The following is a 25,762-nucleotide window of genomic DNA, read 5'->3' on the forward strand; positions in this document are numbered from 1 at the left end:
AAGTCCAAAACTGAACTGCTGATATCCCCCCCTAAACCCTCTAATGGATCCCCATTTCACTCAGAGTAACACCCTACAATAGCCTTCAAAGCTTTGCATGGTCTTTCTTTTATTACTCTTTCTTGGTGACTCCACTCCAACCATGCTGGCCTCCATGAAATTCCATAACTACTCCAGGTGCTTTCCCACTTTAAGATGATATAATAATCTAATAATTTGCACTATTCCTTTGGTCTCCCTTCAGATATGTGAACGGCTAACTGCCTTACTTCCTGGCTCAAATGTTACCTGTTGAATGAGGCTTACTTAACAATCCTAACTCAAAGTGATTCCCTCCCAAGGACTCCCAATCTGCCTTGTCCTGTGCTATTTTTTTTCCAAAGCATTTATCACTCTCTAATACAGTATAAAATTTTCTTATTTATCATTTTATTGTTTGTTTGCCCTTCCCTTAATGCAAGAAAGTAAGCTCACAAAGGCAGGTATATTTATCTCTTTTGTTTGTTGCAGTCTCCTTAACACCTGTAACTAGCCTAGTCCACTAGGTGCTTAATACTGGTTCAATCAATGAGGGAAGAGGCAGGAAAGAGAAGTGGGAAGGGAAGAAGAGCAAGAATCAGGTGATGGCAAAGATAAATACAATTGATTAACATGGCCTAGAAAGGAGCATATGAAATGATAGAGAGAAGAAGACAAGAAATTATCCAGTACAATGAACTCCTTGGGGGTAGAGTCTAAACTCCTTGAGGCACCTGTAGATCACAGGTAAGGACTCAAGCCATGGAGACTGCAGATAGGCCTATAACATAAGTATTCTGGCCAAAGAATAAGCCACTAAACAATGTGCCAGAAGCCTGGAATGTCCCTGAAAACATCCAATTGTCAGTTTGGCAGGAATCCTGAGGAAGTCTTCAGCTGTACCAAATGCATAGCGTTAAGAGCTAACATTTCTGCAAAAAGACTCTTGGTGGAAAGTAATATAGAAATGCTTAAGAAAGAGGCTTTGAGCGTTCAAACTTAGAGCATGAGAAAAGAATATGTACCCAGGCTTGGAAAACACTCAGCAATACACTTGAGACACAGTGAGTTCTGTGTTTTTATGAAAATTTACCAATTTTACGTACCTATGTCCATCAAGCCTTATGTTTCCAACAAAATCGTACAGATGTCTGTTTGGACTTTCACACTCGATTCTGCCAGAAATTCTCATCAAACTGTCAATGTCTTTTATATCTGATGTTGCCGGTAAGCCCTGTTTAGAAATTTTTAAATAAGCAAAAGATTAAATGAGTTGCATGTGGGAGTGAGGGAGGGGGGATTCTGAATTCATCTAGGCCTTAAGATCTAAGAGATCCCACTATTTTATAAGCAAGTCTCCCCCCTTATACAATACTCTTTGCCAAATCATAGTTAAGAGGATACCTTCCTCTCTGCTTGAACACAAGAGCAGGGCAGCTTTTGTGAAAGTTCAAAAACATATTTGAGACTATAAACTTGTCTCCAAAGATATTTTGAAGTCCTCAAAGAACTGTTTGCTTCCAAAAATAAAATTAATATTTAGCACTATACAGTCTGTCTGCTGAATCTCAAAAAAGGGAATGCAAAATAAACAGAATCTATGTCCAAAGAAGAGTCAGTATGTTTCTGTTCTTTCAGTCCACAGAGAAGGAAAACTCAGAAATGGTTCTTCCTCCTGGCCAACTAGATTCTACTAGCTGGAAGCGGACAGGCCCCTGTTTCCCAGGCAGGGCCCTCTGAGTTCAGGTGCTATGATGACCTATTTCTACCACATCCCAACTTCCCACTGTTATTTCCATCATTCATTCACCTAGAACCCAAGAGAGTACATTTTTAAAAGTCCCTTTAAATGACTGTTGCTTTCTGTCAGGGATGGTATGTGAAGCAAATATAGAAATCTAAAACTATTCCCTGAGATTAGTGAGACTTTTAGAACAAGCAAAGGAAACTCTGTCTTTTCAATATGGCAAAGCCAAACCATGATTTGGTCCAGGGGAATAGGGAAAATAAATAAGTGAACCCCTGTCAAGGCACTTAGAACTACTAGTATTATTATCAGTGTTGGCTATTACATCAAATATTAAAAATATTACAAATAGTATCTAGATGGACCATAGTTAATCAGTCAAGTAAATTTGAGTCTTCCATTATACTTGACGTATCCTCATAGCGGCTCAATGAGAAAGTACTTGCAATTAGAGAGAATTACTTCAAGACAATAACAGAAATAAAGCTCTTGATTCCATGTAATAAATCAGCAAACATTATATAAACCTGAATTAGATCTTACCTGCCTAATTTTCAGGTTTGTTTCACCATCTAAGTTGGATGTTTCAATGTAGCACATGGCCTGGGGCTCGCTGTTGTTTAAAATTGAAAAGCAAAAAGATTTAGTGGGGGAAGGAAAACATAATAACTTATTTAAATGCTTAGACTCACTGAAGCCTTTTGTTCTAAACAAAGCTCTAGCCCATCTAGTTTCTTGATGATTTTCATTCTAACTACTAAATGCTGGGAGGCAGAACCCATGCATGACAATCCATGGATCAGCTTTTCAACTAGAACGACCAAAAAGCAATTTCCTGACAATCAGTACTGATCCTCAAGATAATGTAAATGATTAGATCTGTCATAGGATACTTAAATTGCTCATCCATATAGACACAACACAGACTGTATCTGAAATGTAAAGTAGTTTGTGTCCAGATTTATCTTCAGCTCAAAAATATCAAGTGAGATTTCATGCTTGTAGCCCATGTATAAATTGGTTAAGGAAAGTGTGTGATTAGAGAACTCCAGATTGCTGCTTCCGCAAACTTGCCTTTACTACCTTTTAAGAAAAGATGAATAGAATCCTACGAATCATAATATTTACATTTTAAGGCTACTTTAAAAAACTGTATGAACAGATTTTAAATGAAAGTAGATAAACACTCTTCTCCCTCTGTTTTCTTTTTTCTGTTCCTGTTCTATTTCTTAAGGTCATTTCAGAGATTCTCCTGGGAGAAAATACTGAAACTAAAGCCAGCCAACTTGGCCATGTTGCTCCTTGACCTAGAAGATCCACTTCATGAGGCCCTACCAGAGTGTTTTTGGGAAGTGTGGTGAGCAGCGGCTGGCAGCAGGGGTCTGTGTACCCTGGACTATTTATGTCCTTCCCCTTCACAAACTGACTTTACATGCCCAGCAATTACAGACAGGTGAATTTGCCATCTACTTGTATAATCGGATCCTTGAGTATCAGAAGTGTTCTGGAGTGATATCAATCTCATGAACATGTGGTTATACAGTAAACCTAATTAACATCATATAAGTAACTCCAAATGTAATCTCAGATTAGCATATGTCTTCAAAGTTAGGAACTATTTTGTCAGTTCCAAACACCTGCAATCTTCTAATCAACTTTCAATTTGTACATGTGTAAAACAGACTAATCCCAAGTTTCAGAAATGGGCATATAGCTTAGTTGTGTGGCCTGCAGATTTGTGAAAATTGCTGAAACATATGGTCATTGATCAAATGTTTTACAGATTCATTTTAAAGTCACTTGGCAAGTTCTTCAATTTATTCTATGGACTTCTTTTTTTTTCCCTCCCATAAAGGCTGATACTTTTTTCCCAACTGAAGAAGTTTTTTGATATTTATATATTCATTCTATCACTTATTCAACATTTTGCTCTTTATTACTATCACAATAGTAATCTGGCTCTGGTAACTGCTGCTAATTTGCAACTTACTCATGTATACATTTGAAACATAAACGGTTTATGAAATTATAAAACATATCTTCTGATAATATAGAAGCACAATGACAAGCAAATGCTAAGTGAACAATGCAGATTCTATATTTTGGCAGTAAAATGCATTAAAATACTACTGATCAATATATCCAAAGCCATTCTCACATTAAAATGAGAATAACATTCTATTTTTTTTTTTTTTCCCCCACAAAGCAATTCTTCTGCGACTTTAAGTGGCTAGGAAGTTAAGAAGTCAAATGGCTGACTTCTATTTGAAGTGGGGCCAATAAAAGGCATCCAAATTCAGAACATTCTTAATCCTTTAGGACAGCTGTTACTGAAGCAGTTTTTAATAGTGCTATGAAAAAGCAGCAAGAGGTTTTACATAAGGAGTCATGCTAGGTAATAAATATTTCAGCAAATTATGGTGACATCCAAAACGCAAACTACAATCAGAGAGGCAAGGCAGGCTTTTTGATTAGTAAGTGGAAAAATGAAACAAGATGCATATCACAATACAGACACTGGTAGACAGCTGAACTTTATCACAGTAACATGCACTTTGCCACTAGTTACAAGTGGGATAAGAACGGATCCCAAAGCATGCGGTACAAAATGTACAACATCCAGCTTTGTGCAGGGGGTCCTCTGTAAACCCTAGATAAGCCCAAATTACAATCGCAATTGCTGAAGGGATTCTATAAGACTTATAGAAAATTTCAAATATAAGAATAAGACAAAATTTCTCAATAACTTCATTTCATGAAAAGCTTCACACTGTTCAAAACAGTATCCTGGAGAGGTATTATAATCAGCCTTAGTATTTAGGCGTGTTGTTAAATACGAATATATGTTAATGATGTATAGGAAATTAAAATCTACCTTTACAGTCATGCCTCATAGACTCCTATTGATAACAATAGGAGCTGAATCTGCCCCCTTGAGGGACAGACAGCATTCAACACTGTATTCATAAAAGGCCTTTAAAATGTCTATCTCCAAGAAGTATAAAAAATTTTGAGTTTTAAAGGAAGAGACATTGAACGCAAGCATCTTTGGGTGTAATTGTTCTCTGTTGTAGGGTGAGGATCCACATACACACATCCTGTGCGACTCAGTGGTTCTAACCTTGAGGACAGGCTGATGAGATCTGCTGGGAGATGTTCCCCATTGGTCACTTTCACTATTTCCCCTACTGCCACCTACAGGTCCCAGTTTAAAATAATTAAAACAGAAAAAAAAAAGAAAAACAGAAAAAAGAAAAACCAAACAAATGGACAAAAGAGACAGAAAGTTTGAAATTATTATAGAAAATAATACATGTTAATAAAAATGTCTAATGCCAATTTTTTCAAAATTTATTTTGATCAGGTCTAAAGGCCCAAGAAAATATGATATAGTCAAGGATTACTTGCTTTTAAGCCCAATTTTCAAAAGTTTATTCACAAGACTCTCTTACCAAATAAAAACATGATTTTATACAGAGAGCTACTTATTTTATAGATTTTCCTTTCTCCAATTCCTCACTCTCACGCCATCTACTCCTACCCAAGAAGGAAAGAATTGTGGAAACCATGTTTTAGGCTTTTGAGAAACCAACTATACTAGTCCTCCCTGCCCCAACCCACACACTAAAAAAAAGAAAAGTATTAGAAATTTTCTGATTCCAAAACATTTTCAAAGTTAATTGTATACATATCATTAACTTTAATGCAAAGCTATAAAGATATGGATCTTAGGATGTTAGAAGGCATAATTGCAGCCTTTTGAGTTGTTCAATAATAACAAAGTCTTGGTGATGCATTGTCTTAGAAGGGTAAGCCTTTGAATCCAGGGAAAGTGTTCCAGAGGCTTATGAAATAGACATGCCAGGAACCTGTGTGGACCTGAATTAACAGCTTGAGTTATTTTACTCGGTTTTTATACTTTCTAAACTCATATATGTATTTGTTTGTTATATACTAAAACCTCAGTTTCTTCATGTCAAAGTGAAAACCAATGAAACACACTAACTTTCAACAATGTTCACGTGTTAATTTCAAACTACCTCGAAGAGGGTGCACTATTAGTAATTAATAATTGAAAAATATTTGGAAATTAAAATATTACAAACTGTTGCTTATGCTTACTGTTAAATGGTGCTCACCTGCAGGTGAAAATCACCATGTCCTTATTTTGATAGTGGACAGTGTGGCATAATGAAGGTATTGGATTAGGAATTAAGTATTTCAACCTTGACCTAGTCATCAGCTAAAGTTAAATGGCAAAAATAAGACTTAAAGTCAAGATTCCACTTTCTGTTAAATGAGGACAAAAGCTTCTACCTATTTGTTTGTTTGTTTGTTTTTGTTAAGAAGGCTCCATGACCAGTGTGGAGCCCAAAGCAGAGCTCAAACTCTCAACCCTGAGATCAAGACCTAAGCTGAGATCCTGGACGATTAACCAACTGAGTTACCCAGGCATCCCAAAACTTCTACCTATTTCATAAGGCTAATGTAGGTTCACAAGAGTAATGCAAAACCTTTTGAGAAAAAAACAAACAAACCTGAAAGGTGGTATTTTGCCAATGGGATAGAAATATGTAACTGTAGAGGCTTTATACTTTAAATGCTACTAAGTAACTAAATGCAATGAATCAGATAATCTTTTAAAAAATAATCATCTTTGGAGCAAGTTAATCTCTGTGGATTCTATATTAAGCTATAGAAACTATTGTGGCAACTGGCCAGCTCAGTAGGTGGAGCGGGCAACTCTTGATCTTGAGGTTGTGAGTTTGAGCCCCACTTCGGATGTAGAGATTACTTAAAAGTAAAATCTCAAAAAACAAAAAAAGATATAGACACTATTTTGATCTACCATAGTGTAGCTATAGAGCTACACTACAATATCTATAAGCCACCAGTGAATGTGTTTAATGTTGAGAAAATAACGCCTATAAAAATGTTCTAAACTTTAAGAAATTTGAGCATCGAGCTTTCTGGGAGTTTTTGGGTTGGATAGAGGGAGATGAAAAATATTTTTTAAAACCTTTAATTCAGAATTAAGTATAAAGTCAGGGCAATGTAGTCAACTATCTCCATACTTTTAAGCATATAAAAAATAAATACTGTAATGGTTCACATACATGATACTCTCTATGGTAAGTTATGTCTCTATGACAGGTTTAATCAGGAAAACATCATTACTTTCTTAAAGTGCTGGAGTGCTTCACTATCATTTTGAACTTTGTCATAGGACATTTAGATGGTCAGTCATCTACTACTTTATCAACCTTTTACTTAGTACCACCAAGTGCACATCGTTCTGTTGGCTAGGCATTCTTAAAACTTAAAAGATGACTGAATTTAAATAAAAAAGAGAATCAGGAAATATTAGAGCTTGATCATTTACTCCATCTTCCTCATTTTAAAAGATGTGAAATCAAGACCTGAGATTAAGTACTTTGTTCAAAATCATGAAGCCAGGATAAGAAGAACCCTGGTTTTCTGTCTTCTCCTGAGCAAAGCTTTCTCTAGTACCTGATGTGAGACAATCATAGTAAGTTCACTGTTAAGGTCATCCTCACACAGCCATGTGTGGACCAGCACCTCTAGATATCTCTTATTTGCTCAGTTAAGTTTCACTAACTTGTTATAAATCCAATCACTTTAAATAATGACCTGATTAAACAGATTTTGAAAAAAGGACACTGTCCATATTTATATGTGGATTTTACAAATAAAACTGTCCAAGGAAATGATGATAAACAACCTCTAAAATATTTAAAAAAAACCAGTTTTTCTTAATTTATATTAGGACTAGTTTTAGTTTTTAAACCCCAAACCATTTGAAAATCACATTCTTTAAAGGGTAACAGTGCCATATGTTCTGAATACTAACTCATGACTCTCTTAAAGGTGAATAAAACAAAAATTATCTAAAATTCTGTCTTAGAACTTAAAAGAGCAAAATAATTTTTTTTTGGTTGGAAGTGTATGGCATTTCAAAAGGTATGATGACAAAAAAAGAAATCATTAATCCATTTTCTTGTACTAATGCACCATAAAGATCAAGGAACTTTGGAGGGATATGTGAATGCATCATAAAGAAATTTATCATGAACAAGGATTGCAAGATAAAATGAACAGAACCCAATCCATGTATTATATAATAGAAATGACAGGAAATCTTAGGAGTTAGTGGTCCACAGAAAAGTATCTGGACATACCCAGAGAGAGCAGACTCCTAACTGTAATTATAACTTTTGAATTACACAGTATAGGACCTATCACTTATTCTACATGGCAAACATGAAAGAGTCCATTAAGTCCAATCGATTTTTTTTAATGTTTCATTCAAAATCATTAGAGAGGTTTTAAATTCTTCGTTTATTCCTTATTTCCTTGGAGAAATCACAAGGTCAATGCAGGGTAGAGAAACCATCCTCTACACTGTTTGAGCATCAGTAGGTATCTCTACCTTGATGAGAGAAGTACAGTGTCAGCAGGTATATACTCTTTGCCTTTTATTATAACTATATCTCCAACATTTACCTGAAAGAAAACTGGGAATCGGTTAATTATCTGCATTGAAAGATAGTTACAAATATACAACCCACTGTATTTAAGCATAGAATACAGTAAAAAATGGCTACTGGAAAACAAAAACCACTTATCTACACAAAATGGCATAAAATTATCTAGGAGTGAGGCCAAGGATGGTGCAGTCCTTTAAGTTATGAACACTGTATCTTTGTTTTTATCAACTACATGACTTCTCTTAATAAATTCATCCATTTTATCCACTTAATCGACATCTCAACTTCTCAGATTCTCTCTCTATGACATAAAAATAAAAAGGAGGAATTTACCCAGTGCGATTTTTACCCTATTTAAGGAAATCTCAATGCAACCAGAAAAACCAACTTTCATACATATGATCATTACTCCTCATGATGACCTTATGAAATAGGTGTTAGTTATAATTCACAATTTAGGGAGGAAGAAATGAATCTTAGCTTCTAATTTATTTGCCTAAGATCACAGTGACTGGAAGAGCTTATACTCAAACCTCTATCTGACTGTCTGCAAAGCCTGATTGTGCATAAGTAAATATAGTAAAATAATACTGTATCTTAAATAAAAAAAACAAAAAACCAAAATGCTTAATCTTTTCCTAGTTTTGCTACTTGGTAGCATTCTTGGGAACATGGCCTAAAGACAAAGATACAATAAGGCCAGAAACTTTTTAGAAGCGATTCAAGTGATAGGCTTGTCAGAGCTTTTAGCAAACAATATGACTCCAACTAAGTAACGACTTGACCCAGTTACACTGTAACCACTCCCATTATATCATGAAAGTGCCTTCTCTCTCAGTAGCCAAATAAACCTACATAAGTTTCAATACTTAATCAAAAGAAGAAAAGCCTTTTTTTGTTGTTGTTAGAGCCTTTTTGTTCTTTCCTCTCCTTACTTTTCCCTGAACCCCAAAATAACACTTTATTGGGGGGAAGGAGAGAACTGTGTCCTCAGTAGGAATCACAATAAAAAAATTATGTCAAAGGCAGCCCACTGTGGTCTACTTTATATACCTTGGGGAGGAACGTTGGGGAAGGTTGGAGGAGGTCTTCTAATCTATGGTGTGTATGTTGGTTACGGAAGCTCTGATTCCAAAGAGGTTTTAGCTGAAATCTGGATGATTTGAAACCGACAAATTTCCAGGGACCTTGGAATCATACATCCCCTCCCTCGAAAAAGTGCAAATTGGGAAATTAAAAAATCAACAACCACCACCCAGCAAATACAGGTGTAAACTGGACTTTAATGTGTTGGGATAGTCCTTTGACAGCACCCGAGATCAAGAAGTATCAGGTCACTGGAGCATTTAAAGAGTGCTGCCCAGGCTACCACTTAAATGTTCTTTAATCTCCTCTTGTGTGGTAATGTTTGTTCTCTAACTAGACTAGATGTTTCATAAAACTGGGATATTTGTCTACATTATAGTGGAAGAGTTTACCGGTTAGACTTAAAAAATCCCAAATTGATCGTACTGCTTTCCCACATGTTTATTCATTCTCAAGATAAAAGCAAGGCTTGTAGTCATTAAACTGAAGATGAAAACAAACCATTAGCACCTTATAAGGTATAATGTCATGACTCAGTGGCCTGGGAAAACCAAGCGCTCACTCAGAGCTAAAGTAGTTCTTGCAGTAGTATGAGGAGCGCAGAGAACTTACTTGCTCCTTGCTTATGATACCTAGGTTTTAGATCACTTCCCAAACATATCCAAGCACCTCTCTTTCTTTTTTCCGTTCTGAGCTCCTAATGTGGCATTCACCTCTTCCAGCCCGGTTTGTGCATAAGAGTAACAGACAGAAATAACAGACAAAAGTCAAGATGGTAAAAATTCCTTGACCACATGTTCTCATTGGAGGAACAACACGACAAAGCAGCTTTAGGACCCTAAATATTGAGGTTAAGGAGATATTTAGGGCTTTAGGCTACTACCTGAAGCCTTCTCAAGTAACATTAGTACTGACAACTGAGGATTATGTAAAAGGGTAAGCTTATCAAATGGTAAGAGATTGATTTAAAATCTTTGTTCAATTGTAGGCCCCAGCATATTTATATTTTTACTAAGGAATTTTTGGTGATATCAATTCTTAATCCAAAGAAATACATTTCAGGGTGCAAACTTCATGCATTAAAGCAGCTTTAGAGATTTGCAAACAGCCTACCACTCCATGCTTCCCTACAAAGCCAGGACAATGTGTGGATTCCTCCTAAATTCTCCACTTGCAACTATCTCCAAAGCCTGGGAACAGTCTCAGCAGCATCTCACCTTGAAGAACTGGACTTTGTGGTAAGGGCAATAAAGACGGTAGTTGACTTGTCAAGAGTGGAGACGCAGTGCCTTGTATGGGGCTTTGTAATTGCAATACTTTCTTTGAAAAGCAGACACTGGCAATTTAACCTTATACAACAGAAAGACGGCCTCAGGGCAAAACTGGAGGGATGAACTGTTCATGCCTGAGAACTGAAGTCGGCCCATCTGTGAATGGCTGGATGTACCCTGTGCAAATTTGTAGGTCCTCTGAGGACCATTAAAAGGCGGCCACAGTAGCCACATGTTGAGAAAAACAAAGAAAGCAATTCCTGAACTAAAGCCCATTTGCACTACGATTTATCGTATTATCTTGGCATAAGGATCAGACTCTTGGGTTTGGTTTATTGATTTTATTTTTAATTGCACAAAATAGGACATAAGCTAAAGAAAAGACTTGCCCCACAATCTGGCTAACCTAACAAGCAAGCCTGCTTTCATGCCTGTCCACTTAGTGTCCAAGAAACCATTTTTACATAGCTGATGTCTTAGTGTACATGGCTCTGTTCTTTTCAACTATGATTATATTTTATGACACAGGAAACTTCACATGTCTTGCTTGCTGCTGTGAGTTCCCTGCTTGGCACCTATACTCAATACATATTTGTTGAATGAATGGTCTAAAATTTTTCTGTGATGCCACAGTATTTGAAATTACAGCTTTTATGTATCACAAAATATGCCAGAATGTAGAATGTCATCATTTAAAAAATGCTTTCCCTATTGTTGGATATCCACATAGGCTAACTTTTCATTATTATAAATAATGTTACAGTAATCATTTTTTATACATGTACAGGTTTTTCCCCCTACATTATGATTATCTTCTTGGGATAAATTCCCAGAATCCCCTTTTGATGGTTCTCAATATGAAGACCTAAACTGCTAATCCACATTAGTATGTGAAATAATTCATAAAAACAAAAATTCTCAAGTATAAGTAAAGTATAAATATAGCCAATGAGACATTAATATTGTTTAAATTTACCACTTTCATTACTGGGTTGAATATTATACTGAGTCTGGTTGCTTATTATAGATTTTCTTGCTTACTGCCAACTTTTATTTCCTATTTATATAACAGCAGTTTCAATCTTTTGTCATACTTGGTACAACTATTTTCCATATGGTGCCTACTTATTTGTGTTAATTTTTGTTGTGTATTTGTTTTAAATTTTATATGATCAAATTCCAGAGACCTTGAGATCTTGCTCTTCTCCAAATATTTATTAAAGTCTTTATTCTATTTGTAGGCTTTTCAAAAACAATGTTTTAACATTTAACTTTAAGCCAGTTGGAATTTATTTTAGCATGGGATGTGACTTAGATATAAACTGCATTATTTCCTGAAACTGTGAATCTGTGATCCCAACATCATTTATTAAATAATTCTTTTTATCAATGATTTTCTTTCTTTTATCACATATTAAATGGGCTTTATTTCAGGGCATCCTAGTCCCCTTTCTTCCATTCTATTTTTACTCTATTGATCCATGTCTATTTTTGCAACAGATCCACACAATTTTAATAACTTTTGCTCTCTATTTTACTCATCCCTGCACACAGTTCACTTTTCCAAAATATTCTATTTTTTCAACTGTTTATTTTTGAAATTAAGATGTATAATGTAGTCAACTCTTGAGGAAAAACAGTAATTTCCCTGGGATTATATCAATACTTTGGAACAATTGATATTTTTAGTTTTTCTAGGAATAGGACATATTTGCCCACTTATGTGAGTCTTGAACACCTAAAGTTTTGATGTTTTCTTTACAAAGGTCATATACATATTTTAAATTTATTTGTAAGCATCTCACATGCCACGAGGAATGAGATCTCTCTTTCACTGTATTTTTCTAACTTGATATTGCCTGCAAAGAATGCTGTTAATTTTTGAATATCTATCTTGAATTCATCACTGAACCAACTTTTATTATTCTAGTTAATTAAGTATCTAATCCAAACTGTTAAGTAACATCAGCTCATTCTGGTTGGGTGACTTTTGGTAACACTTTAAATTTTATCCCTTTGCCTCTTAAAGTGGGATGCCCAGGTAAGGTGTGGCATTGATCTTCAAGACCACTGAGAATACTAAGATTATGGGTAATCATGGGCTGGTAATATTTTTTGTCTGTGAAAAATTGGAAGAGTTACAGTAATCCACTCAATCTTGAAATAATGAAAAAAAAAAAAAGACATCAGGAAAATAAGATGTTCTAACAAGTTAATTTTAGAGTGAAGTTTTGGATGCTTATCTCCTGACTTTGACTGCTTATTTTCTGATAAGCACTCTGGGTAAGATGGTAAGAAACTGATATATCAATTTATTAGGATATGTGTTTATGCTAATTACCCAAACAAACCTACTCAATGAAACACATTTGTAATACAATTTATCATACTCGATTATATCCTACCAGTCTTCTAAAATGTTTAAATCCACAAGTCCCAAAGAAGAGCATAAAGGAAACTTTTTTTGAAACAGTTTTTTGAGCTTTCTCATTTTTTACCTTGCTTCTCAGAGAAGTGACTATCACAGAAATAAGGAAAGCACAATCAAGGTATTTTCCTCTTTGTTACTTTTATGTCAAAGACCAGAGAGAGAGAGTAGCGAGTTTCCAAACATCCAGAAAGGGAGATGTCAATCTCTATTTGGCCAGTGATTTAAAATCAACAAAAATGCAATTAACTGAGAGGGAATCCTATTCCCTGCAGGGATACAAGGTAACTATGTACATCACAGGGTAGAATTAAGGGCATGGCCTTTAACCTGCTAGGAAATATTGGAGGGCAAGTACACTGACTGTGTCACACCTCGGAGGTTCCCAGCAATCTCAGAAAACAAAATCCCTCGGGGAGAGTGGCCTTGCCTCCAAAAGTCTCACCAAGTCACAAATATTCGCCTGTGAATGACCAGAGTTAATGGTCTTCCAGAACTAAGGGAGAACTAGTAACAATTGCTTACCTTTTGAAACTGAGGTCTGGAAAGCACCTAGATAACACTTGTGAAATTATGACTCAGCTCACTAACCACGTTACACATCCTGTGAGCATATTAATCTCTCGATATTATGAAAATGATTTCCCCGCTCATTAGAAAATGATGTTTAGTTAGTAAGCTTTTTTTTTTTTTAAAGGAATTAGCAGGGTGTAGTCATAATACATGAATTTGAAATCAAATTTGCAAATGAAATATTAGAACTCTGATTTTTATTTTTACTTGGACAGTAGATGATTAAAGCAAAAAGTTTCAACACAAAACAGTTCATGGTTAAATGAAAACAATACTCAAAATTATACTATGAAAAACAAAGAGTTCCAAATAGTACTTTTTAAGTCTTTCTAGTAAATTGCAGAATTATTAAATGGAAGTGACTAATTGGAATCCATGTATGTTTACAACATTAATTACTAAATAGCTTTCATATTAGAATTGACATTTGTTTATATTATATACAAAAATTACATCTATTAGAGTACACATCTATGCAATTCTTCTGGAACAAAATAAAAATCAATGCATACCTTTTCCCAGTGCACAATTTCCCAAGCACCATTTCTCAAAACTGGAAAGAGAAAAGGTGACATTTTTAACATTTTTACTACTTCCCAAAAGCCTGCTTCTGAGGAAACGATCATTTTAAGTGGATAGCCTCAAAAAAATTAACTAGCAGCAATTTTTACAGGTTTAAAAATTAATTATGACTGCAAAGATGTATAAAATTATACAAAGAATTAGAAACAACCTATGCACATTTTAGATCCCACAGTGAAACATTACGAACAGAGGGTAATCTCATTGGTGCTACAAGGGCTTTCTTCAGTACATAGAAGAATTACAGGCCACAGCTGGAGAAGAAAGCCACAAAAATGATGTGAAAAGGAAGTGACAAGCTTAAAAAACATCTCAGAAGCCATAACAGTAGCAATGTTTAAAAAAAAAAAAAAGGATTTACAAGCACAGGAGAAATAGATTTCAAATTGGTTAGTAGTAACAACACATAAACAGATAAGGAATCTGCACCTTTAGTTTTAGAATAATGCAAAATTGCAGAAGTTTCCATATTCGGTTTACGGAGAAGAAATGAAAGAAGAGGATTACTATTAAATTATGATACAGGGGTCTTTTATTAGGGTTTCATTACTGTGTCACAGCAGCAGAGTTGCTCAGTCCACCTTTTTTCCCTTCCCTACTAGGGGTCTGTGGCATAATACTGAATATACCAATAGACGCTAAAAGATAAAATAAACAGTAAAGACAATAACGTGAGGTAGAAAGCACAGCACTTAGTACTTAAGAAAAGGAATAAGTCAAGTTTGGTCTACAAATTATCCTGACAGTAAATTTCATCGGGGCAAAGCTAGTATTTGCTCTGGAAACAGCATGGTCCCTGGCACAAAGTAGCTACTCAGTAAATATTTGCAGGATGAATAATTTATAGGTATAAAACATTAGGTTCAGTTTCTTTTGATATTAGAAAAGTTGAAGCCTGAGCCCTCCGAAGTAAATTACAATGATAATTATCTCCAAAATGTTAAATAGCAAATCTAACATTAATGACATACCAACTGGTCTTGTGGTCAGTATTATAAATTATTTTAATGTAAATGCAATCTTTTTGTTTTGAAATTCTTGAACACAGGGCTGTGTCTTATTCATTTTCCCAAAGAACCTCCATATCAAAACTCCTAGCACCGAATACACTCCAGTGCTTGTTAACCAAATGAATAAGTGCAACAATGACTATCCTACAGTGAGTTTTGGTGAATCAACTTCATTAAGTTAAAAAAAAGAATAATTCCAAGTTGGAGCGCTAACACTAAAATAGTTCCAATACAATATCTCTACCTATAACTTTTACTTTAAAGTTTACAATTTTTACAGTAATTGTATAATCATACAGTTATGGGTCAAGGATTGGAACCATAGGCATCCAAAAGTGACCAGTATATTCTAATACACAAAACTCTAATCCCTGCAGAGTTTACCAAATGATCCCAGGAATAAACCTGCTCTTTGATGTTGTTCCCTGAGCATGAGAGGGTCAGGGCATGAGAAAAGAGTAAAAAGCCCTGGGTTTAGATGTCGTCTGTCACCGCTTAGCAGTGTCTTCCTCAAAAGTAGCTCTTATAAAGAATAAATGAGAGCACTCTGCCCTTTAATGGCTTACCCCAGTAGCTATAATATAGTAAGTACTCAACAAAGACAGCTAGCCAAGGGCTGCTCTGATTGACCATAACCAAGATGAACAGATGCTGTAAATAATGGTGCTAAACTTTGCAGTACTTTAAATTAGAAGAATACTGTTCAATAGTAGCTACAGCCCTTCACTGCCATTTATTTTCTTCTGATTCTATCTCGTATTAGTTAACACTCCCCCCAATTGCAACACTTAAGTTTTTAAAAACTCAGTGTCCACTATTTCTACAACTGAGATTTGGCATGAAAACGAAGACGTCAGCTTATCCGGAAAGCTCAGAAGGTCAGTCAATTCCCGCCTGTGCTTGGAGCAGAGAGGGGTGGCCACCTCTTTCCAGGGGGCTCACTGTTTTATCACCACATTCATGGTTTCCTGCTGCTTCACTCCCAGCCTGCTTCCCTTATTTAGGGCAACTGTCTGGCTCACGCTTCCCAGGTTTTCTTTTGTTAATTGAGGCATAACAAATGGTACAGATCTTAAATGTTTTGTCCAGTGAGTTCTGAAAATTGTAAACACTTGTGACTCCACCACTCACAACAAGATATAGAATTCCAGAAAGATCCCTCATGCTCCTTTAAAATCCATCCCTCCATCCTCAGAGGCAAATATAAATTAGTCACCATAGATTAGTCTTGCATTTCATATACACTGACTCATACAGTATGTATCTGAGATTCTGTCTGTAAGTGATGAATCACTAAATTCTACACCTGAAGCTAATATTACACTGTATGTTAACTGGAATTTAAATAAAAATTTGAGGGAAAAAAATACACATATTTCTCCTTAAAGTAAAAAAAAAAAAAAAAAAAAAAGACTTGACTTTTCTCAATTAAATTAACATGGTGCTATAGTAAATACATTTCTAGACTCTGTATTTATTTTATTGATCACTTTGCATATTGTCACATCAATATACACCATCTTGATTATTCTAACTTTATGGTAAGTTTTGAAATTAGGTAAGTCCTCCACTTCGTACTTTTTATTTTTTATTTTTTTATTTTTTATTTTTTTTAAAGATTTTATTTATATGACAGAGAGACACACAGCAAGAGAGGCAACACAAGCAGGGGGAGTGGGAGAGGGAGAAGCAGGCTTCCCGCGGAGCAGGGAGCCCGATGCAGGGCTCGATCCCAGGACCCTGGGATCATGACCCGAGCTGAAGGCAGACGCTTAACGACTGAGCCACCCAGGCGCCCCCACTTCGTACTTTTTAAATACTGTTTTGGCTATTCTAAGTTCTTTGCATTTCCATATAAATTTTAGAGTCAAATCATTAATTTTTGTGACTTGGGATTTTGATTTGGGGTGAGTCAATTCATGGACAAGCTGTATCTCTGTATTTATTTACATCTTCATTAACTTCTCTCAGATATATGTTTAACTTTCTCTCAAAACTTTCAGATTCCCATTTACAGTGGATGGGTCTTTCATTAGATTTATTTATTGATATTTGATAACTTTTTCTTATATTTTAAGTGGTATTTTTACTCCATTCCCCACTGGTTATTGGTAGTATATAGAAATGGATTAAACTTTCATACAATGACCTTGTCATCTTATAATTTTTTAAAATTCATTTATTAGTTTGGGTAGGGTTTTCTTGTTTTTGTAGCAATATACTTCCTAAGAAACTTAAATTCCTCTCATTAACGATGCTGTATTGTGATTTGGAGTGGCTTTATTATGCTCATCTGCCTCACTCTTAATCTCTTTACTTTTTACACTCTTCTGCAAAAAAATTTTTTTTGAAAATCAGGAACAATTTTTTAAAGATTTTATTTTTTTGAGAGACAGAGAGAGAAAACATGAGCAGGGGGAAGAGCAGAGGGAGAGAGAAGCAGACTCCCCACTGAGCAGGGAGCCTGATGCGGGGCTCGATCCCAGGACCCTGGGATCATGACCTGAGCCAAAGGCAGATGCTTAACTGACTGAGCCACCCAGGTGCCCCAGAAAATCAGGAATAATTTTTACTACTAAGAATGTCCTGTTGATTTTATGCCCCAAGCATCTCAAATTCTGCCAAATTGTATCTTCTCCACCATCACCAATACCAGCACTTCTACTTCAAGCAACCATCATGTCCTAGCTAGCCTGACGACTAGTTTCTCACATTCACTCTTGATCTCTTTCACATTAATTTCTACAGTATAGCTATAGGGACTATATATAATGATTTTACATATATGTATCAATCCACATATCCTTACACACATACACACACGTATGCAAGATTAGGTCATCCCTTGCTCAAAACTCTTCAACTGTCTCCTCTTGGCTCATAAAATAAATCCAAGCATCTAGAAGGTCCTTGATTAGCAGCTCCTGCCTACTCTCTACTATCACCTCCTGCCTCTGCCTCTGCCTCCTCCCCATGCCTTCTGTGTGAAAGCAACATGCTCTTTCCTGCCTCAAAATCCTCTGCACGTTTCCATGACTGGAACACTCTTTCCTTCCACCCTCACCTAGATAACTCCTACATAAACTCTGGATCTTCAGCTTTCAGGGGACATTTAGTGGAGCCCACTCCTTTCCCACTACCCTCAAGTCTAAATAAGCTTCCTGCACTTTTTCCTTCAGAGCACTTAAGGCAGTTTTACTATATATTTAGTTGAGAGACGATTTATGTAAGGGCCATCTTCTGGCCCAGACTGTAAGATCTGTGACAATGGGAACATTCTCTATTCTGTTCACTGCTCAGTTCCCAGTATTACAACACAGTGATGCAAAGATGCTCAGTGAATTCTTGCTGGATGAAAAGCTGGATCCAATGGTGTGTTTGGGACCATATGAAGCCACAAGAACAGTTACAAAGATTTACTCAAGATACAACCCTGCCTCCCAGTAGGTCCCATGTTAAGAACAACATACACACAATGTTTTAAAAAAATAGCTATATAGAAAAACACGTTGGCAATTCCTCAAAAAGTTAAGCACCGAGCTACCATGACCCAGAAATTCCACAACTAAGTATATATCCAAGAGAACCAAAAACATATGTTCACAGGAGAACTTGTACACAAGTATTTATTGTAGCATTATTCACAATAGCCAAAAAGTAGAAACCACCCAAATTCCATCAATTAATGAATGGTTAAATAAAATGAGGTACATCCAAATGATGGAATATTATTCAGTCATAAAAAGGAATGAAATGCTGATACATGCTACAACATGAATGAATCCTGAAGTTTGTTAAGTGAAAAGAACCAGACAAAAAAGGCCACACATCATGTGATCCCATTTGTATAAAATATCCAGAGTAGACAAATCCATAGATACAGAATGTAGATTAATGGATGTCAGGGGCTCATGGAAGAGGGGTGTGGGGACTGAATGCTTACATATATGGGTCTCTTTGGGTTGATGAAAATATTCTGGAATCAGTGGTGATGGGTCTATAACTTTGAATACACAAAAAAACATTGAAATGTATACTTGAAAATAATGACTTTATAGCAAGTGAATTATAACTCAATAAAAACAGCTACATAAAAAGATGCCAATGAACTACTTAAACATTTGCTTAAAAATAGACTTCTCAGTTTTGTAAGTTCCTAAAATGATTCCAGTGGGAGCAGTTAGAAATGTTTATATAACCATCGGACGCACTAACATGAATGTCCTATGATGTCAGCTCCAGGCCACCTCTTCTAGATCTGTAATCTCACTAGCTCTCCTAGGGGCACCTGGGTGGCTCAGTCAGTCAAGCTCCAGCCTCCTGTTCTCAGCTCAGGTCATGATCTCAGGGTCCTGGGACCGAGCCCCGCACCCCATGGTCTCTGCACTCAGCGGGGGAGTCTGCTCGAGGATTCTCTCTCTCTGCTCCTCTCTCCACTTACGCTAAGATAAATAAATCAATCTTAAAAAAATAATAAACTAGCCCTCCTTGAAATGCTGCCACTTTGCAGCTGTTTGTTAGTTCACATCTAAAAATAGCCCGAACCACTCTACTGGGTTTCCCTGAACAAGATGGAAGTGTCATAACAGGCTTCCCAAACTCAGCAGAGCACACCAGGGAGTCCTCGCTCCACTAACAAGGGTGGAAACCTGTGGTACTTTTCGCAGAACCATGGAAAACAATCCTTCAAATCTGCTTCATGTCTCCATTCTCCCTCCCTGCTGCTCCTTTCCCCTCAACTTTGCTCCCATCACTTTTTTTTTTTAAGATTTTATTTACTTATTTGACAGACAGAGAGCGTGCCTGCGCGCGTGCACAAGTAGGCAGAGCGGCAGCAGAGGGAGAAGCAGGCAGGGGCGCAGGGAGCCTGATGTGGGGCTTGATCCTAGGATGCTTAGCCAACTGAGCCACCCAGGAGCCCCGATCTCTTCTTTCTGCACATTTGAACCGATCTACCTCCTTCCCCTAACTGACCTTCCTGCACTTCCCTCTCTCTCAATTCACCCACCCTCCTATATTATCTCCTAGGGGCTCTCTGCCTCCACCCAAACATTTCCTGAAAATTCACTGTTGAGGCGATCCATGGGAAATGTGGCTTGCTGCAAAAATTTACAGGGCGAAGAAACTTTTATTTTTTATTATTTTTTTAGAGATTTTATTTTTTTATTTAGAGTGCGCGTGAGCAAGGGGAGGAGCGGAGGGAGAGGGACAGAGAGAATCTCAAGCAGACTACATGCTGAGCCCTGAACCAGAGGTGGGGCTTAATCTCAGGACCCTGAGATCACGACCTGAGCTAAATCATGAGTCTGACACATGACTGAGCCACCAGGTGCCCCTAAGAAACCTTTAAATACATAATAGTGGACAATGTTTTCTATCAAAAACAAAGTCAATGCATGTTTGTAACAAGCCAAATAGAGCTATATAACAGGAAAGCTGACATCCTCTCATCTCCTGTCACTTTTTTTTTAAAAAAAGATTTTATTTATTTATTTGAGAGAGAGAGCATGAGCAGGGGGAGGGGCAGAAGGAGAGGGAGAAGCAGACTCCCCACTCAGTGGTGAACCCAACACAGGGCTCGATCCCAGGACCCTGAGATCATGACCTGAGCTGAAGTCAGATGTTCAACCGACTGAGGCACCCAGGAGCCCCTCATGGCACCTTCTTAATGTAAGGAATACTAACTGATGTGTCCTCACATACCTTTCTCTAGACAAACATGAACATACAGACTTTTGTTTTCTTTCCTCTAAAAATTTACTTCTCGACAGCTTGGTTTTCCTCTTAACATGTCATAGATGCTTTCAGGACAAAGCAGAGATGACCCATTTTTGAAAAACCACCCACTATATAGACCATCCATTACAATGAGTCAGATAACTGAACAGTTTCATAAGACTCTATAGGATACATCCACAAAAAGCTTCATCAAAGTAGAGGATATAATACAGCAGGAAAAGGAAAGCACAGGGGTCTGAGAAACTTCCAGGCACATTTCCCCAGGACTGTTCCCCAGGAATTTCATCCCATTCACCTAGGATGTGTATTTTGAATCTCCACCGTATGTACGATAAATCCTAATTTCAAGGAAGCCTGGGGAAAAGTTTCCAAGGGGTCTTTTATAGCCCCAATTAGCCAAGGCAGACTATATAACAGTTACACCAAGTAAGCCATCAATCTATACACATCCTTAAACTAAGTAGAGAAGCTGGTCTCGGGTGCCACCAGCGGAGTTTCAAACCCTTTTCAGTACATTATAAATCACCAGCTAGTCCATCTTATTCTGCTCTTGGCCAGGTGTCCCAGAGATAAGCACAGAGCTATTCCAGTCCAGCTGTGAAACAACTGTTTTACACAAAAGCTATATCATAACGTATTCAACTATCTTCCGATTAATGGGAATTCTGACTTCCATTTTTTTTCTCCCACCTCAAACAACACTGGAATATATTTATATGACTGTATTCTATAGGACAGGATCCTAAAAGGGGCATTGCTGGCTCTAGGGCATTTGTATTTGAACTTTTATCAGATATAACCAGATTACTTCCCTAAGAACCACCTGCAGTCCATACTCTCACTAGCAATGTATGAAGTTCCACGGACTATAAACCCAAAGCACAAATTGTTATCAGTCATTTGACTTTCATCCATCAATGGGTATTGATTTATTCCAAAGGTTACAGTGGCCTGGACTAATTAAAGTGTAAATTACCTCTATGTCTCTACACTGAGTTAGGATCCTAACCAATTAACAGTAACCTTTCTTTGAATACACCACAGACTCTCACTGCTCAACTGGTGGTCCAGGGACCTCAGCATCAGCATCACCTGAGGCTCGTAAGAACTGAGAATAGGTTTTTATCCTCTTCTACCTCCTTTCCTTTGTCTTGAAATATAAAACAAGAACCCAGAAATAAAGACTGGAAGCGCATGGCTTCTTCAAACTGGAGGCTAGACCCATCTTAGGATATAGGAAATAACAGAATTCTGGTGAAGTTAAAAATCAGCTCACAACATATAAAGGTTTCTGTGTACAAAATCAAGGCTTGAATACTGGCCAAGGATAAAAGTCAATCACATAACTCACAGTTGTCTTTACTTCGGAAATGGTTCCTAAACATCCAGCCATACAACAATTAAAATAAGCCGTATCACATGTATTATGCTGGTGACTAAAATAGCAACCCAGTTATTTTTAATAACTGACCTCCTCTGACCCAGCTCCAACCAGGTTGAGAGGAAGCGAGAAATTATGCTGGGTCGTTTTCTGAGCTTTTAGCTTTCTTGGGCCAAAAGTACACCTATTTCACACCTGTAGACTATCAGAGTTCAAGCCGTGTGCCGTAAAGATGATTAGGGATGCCTGGTGGAGGGGACTGAGAGTGAGCTATGGCAGAATTATGAGAACGGCCTGTCCTTTGGTGCTTTAGCAGCTCTTTCTTTTAAATGCAAAACTCCTCTGTCTGCTATTCCAGCCAAACACACCTGGTACAGTTTTCACCCAGCTAATTAGTCTGACTATGCAGAGGAGAGCTCAGACTTTGAACAAATACTTCAAATGTCACCTGTTTTTACTTAGCAGGATATACTTAACAGCTTTGTTGTAATGGGTTTCTTTTTTGAAATGAAAACATTCTGTTAGAGTCCCTTGGGAGTTCCCTAATCAAAGGCCCTGGAGAAACTGGCAGTCTCTCAGGACTCAATCAAACGTTGCACAGGGCCAGGTGCTCACTTAGAATCTAATACCGGCTTCTCAGAGAGAAGCTGTCACCACTGCGAATCAAACAGTCCACCATGGGGCTATTACTGAAAGAATCACTGGGGTGCCATTCCTGGGCAAGCATGCCACTTCTTGAAGTGGGTAACAAGAGGCAAGTTATCCAAAAGGATGATGGGCACTCCCGATGTCACAGAGGACAGAGAAACCACAGCAAAGGTGGTACACTCCAGTTCCTACCTGGTTGTAAGCATTGAAGGGGAGCTTTAGTGCATTGAGAAGGACAGGGCAGAGCTGAGACCATGGCTTTGAACTTGACAAAGAAAGAAAACCATCATACCCATATTAAAGCATCAATTCATTCACTATGTAGACCCTTGCATCCTATAGAGAATTGTAAGGCAGAAACCTTTTGTGGCAAACACTGAGGTTGCACAAAACTCTCCTCCGTGAATTTACATATAAAAGTCAAGTTATGCACTGGGTGTTATATGCAAACAATGAATCATGGAACACGACATCAAAAACTAATGATGCACTGTATGGTGACTAACATAATAAAAAAAATAAATAAAAGTCAAGTCAAACGATGATCTGCTTAGAGTCTACCAACGAAAAAGAAGGATGGAAATTTCTGAATTCCGCTCTTGTCCATATTCTATATATGGCCTTTCAATTAGTTGATACTACTTCTATCACCTCATTTATGAAACTTTTAACAATGCGCCAGCCTCACTAGAAGCATCTGCGTCACTGAGAGTTTCCTAAGAATGAACTTCTGACAGGGCGCCTGGGTGGCTCAGTCAGTTAAGCATCTACCTTTGGCTCTGGTCATGATCCTGGGGTCCTGGGATCGAGCCCCATGTCTGGCTCCCCACTCAGTGGGGAGTCTGCTTCTCCCTTTCCCTCTGCGCCCCCCCCCCGCCGGCCCCCCACTCTTGCATTCTCTCTCTTGCTCTCTCTCAAATAAAGAAAATCTTAAAAAAAATAAAAAGAATGAAATCCTGGGGCCCTGGGGAGGCCTGTAGAAACTCTATGGGTGTGTCCAGGAAGCTGTTTTTTGAATGAGTGACTTATAAAAACAAAAATATGGGTGAGATGACATGATCAGAGCACAAGGGTCAGCAATCCCCTTTTCTCAAAATGTTTTTCCTCAGTCCTGCTCCCAGAGTCATGAATCATTCGCTTTTTTCTTCACTGAATCAAACAATTCCTTGAAGGAAAGATCTCCCTGCACTGCCTCAGCAATCAGTCATTCCACAATTCTTGAAACCGGGCTTTGGTTCCCACGGCTCTGCTGGGGCTCTGTCGCTTAGAGCTGGAGCTCCTGTGAAGAATCGTGACTTCTTAAATGCTGGACATAGTGGGTGTCCCAGTCTAACTTGGCAGCATTTGGTGCTTGACGAGATTCCCTCTCCTTTGCCGAGTCCAGTTGGATCTGTCTGCTGTGCATTTTCCTTTGCCTGCCCATCATCACTGCTCTAGCCCCCCTCCCTGGTTAATCAAAAGTCACTCTCTCTGCTCCTCACAACTCCCCCTCTCCACACAGCTGTCAAATTCTTCTTTCAGAAGTACAACTAGGAACACAGCCACACTCTTCACTAATTCCTTCCAACTTCTCTACTCTGGTTTTCAAAAGCCTCCAAAAAAGGACCCTAACTTGCCTTCCTATCCCTGCTTCCATTGCTCCGTGACAGGTATTTTACATTCTGGCCAAAATAGACTATTTGCTATTCCCGGGATACATTTCATGCCTTCTCACCTCCTCCTGAATCACCCACTGCTACCATCCCAATAGCTCTATTTACTGAAAAGCCCACTCATCCTTCATGAACCTCGAAAAGGACATTTTGGAATTCCTACCTCTCTTGTTTGGCCCCTTCTAGCCGTTCTATCCTGCAACATAGTATTAGTGAGCATCTTCTCTCTCTGCCAGATCCTAATTTCATGGAGGAAAAGAATGCAGCCTGGTTTCTTTCTGCGTTTTCTGTACTGGGTCTTCCACAAGGTAGATGTTCAGTGAGGACTTAAGTGAAATAGCTAATGCTCAGAGTCACACCTGTTTTTCCTTTCTTACTTTAACAATGGCCCTAAATTTCCTCAGTGGGTTTCTGCTCCTCACTGTGCAACTTTTATTCATGGGACAAATGAAAGACAATCTGGGCTTCGATTTCCCCTCAAATAAATGCGGGCTCCGTCCAGAGCTACTGTTGAAAATACCAAACCAGTTAAATTTATACAACCCTAAGATCTTTGCAATAATTTGAAAACATTAACAATCTTATAAGTGTCTAAAAACATGATTTAGGCCATACAGGTGCTCAATTCTTAAGCCTAACGTTTAAGATCATGGAAACAGTACTCCCTAAGAGCTATGTGATGACGCCCATGTGGCAGAGCACCTGTTCAGGCCTACAGGGTGGATCCGATGCGGGGATACCTCTAGGGAGACACACAGGCAGTGCCCTGGCTTTTTCAATACACAGGAAACGTGCTATCCTACGTCCCTTAGCATGGAATGAAGTCCTCCAGAAGGATTCAGCCTTTGATAGGTCGTTTCAGGCTTACCGTCCTGAAACAGTCCACCCAGGCCAACTCTACACCTCTCACAAAGGGCTTTAAGGGCGAACTGGTTTCTCATGGGAGAGAGGTAACCATGTGCCCCGCAGGGAAGCAGCCTCCTTCCTGGCTATCAGTGGCCACCCCTTCACTTCCACTTCCAAGAAGGCTGAGGTAGCTCCAGCGCCGGAAGACAGAGCTAAAGATGAGATCTGGTATTTTTAGGTACATGTTTCGTTGCTGCTGTCCTTTTCTCAAT

At 37.8% G+C, this 25,762-nt stretch overlaps 1 protein-coding gene across 6 annotated transcripts in view; it reads right to left on the reverse strand.

Moving 5' to 3' along the window:
• The window catches only part of ATP8A1 (ATPase phospholipid transporting 8A1), a 219,902-nt gene that overhangs the window by 146,405 nt on the left and 47,735 nt on the right, over positions 1 to 25,762 (reverse strand). For 3 of the 6 annotated variants that reach the window (XM_036076975.2, XM_036076977.2, XM_036076973.2), the window contains exons 6-9: positions 14,145 to 14,185; positions 4,887 to 4,960; positions 2,309 to 2,378; positions 1,125 to 1,252 (exon numbers count right to left, since the gene is read on the reverse strand). In XM_036076975.2, coding sequence (XP_035932868.1) covers positions 1,125 to 1,252; positions 2,309 to 2,378; positions 4,887 to 4,960; positions 14,145 to 14,185 — 313 coding nt within the window. Of the gene's footprint in view, positions 1 to 1,124; positions 1,253 to 2,308; positions 2,379 to 4,886; positions 4,961 to 8,216; positions 8,291 to 14,144; positions 14,186 to 25,762 lie in introns of all 6 variants that reach the window. The other 3 variants (XM_036076978.2, XM_036076974.2, XM_078068559.1) reach the window with 2 other exon arrangements.

The sequence above is a fragment of the Halichoerus grypus genome, chromosome 3 (assembly GCF_964656455.1).
Source record: "Halichoerus grypus chromosome 3, mHalGry1.hap1.1, whole genome shotgun sequence".
NCBI classification, from domain to species: Eukaryota; Metazoa; Chordata; class Mammalia; order Carnivora; family Phocidae; genus Halichoerus; species Halichoerus grypus.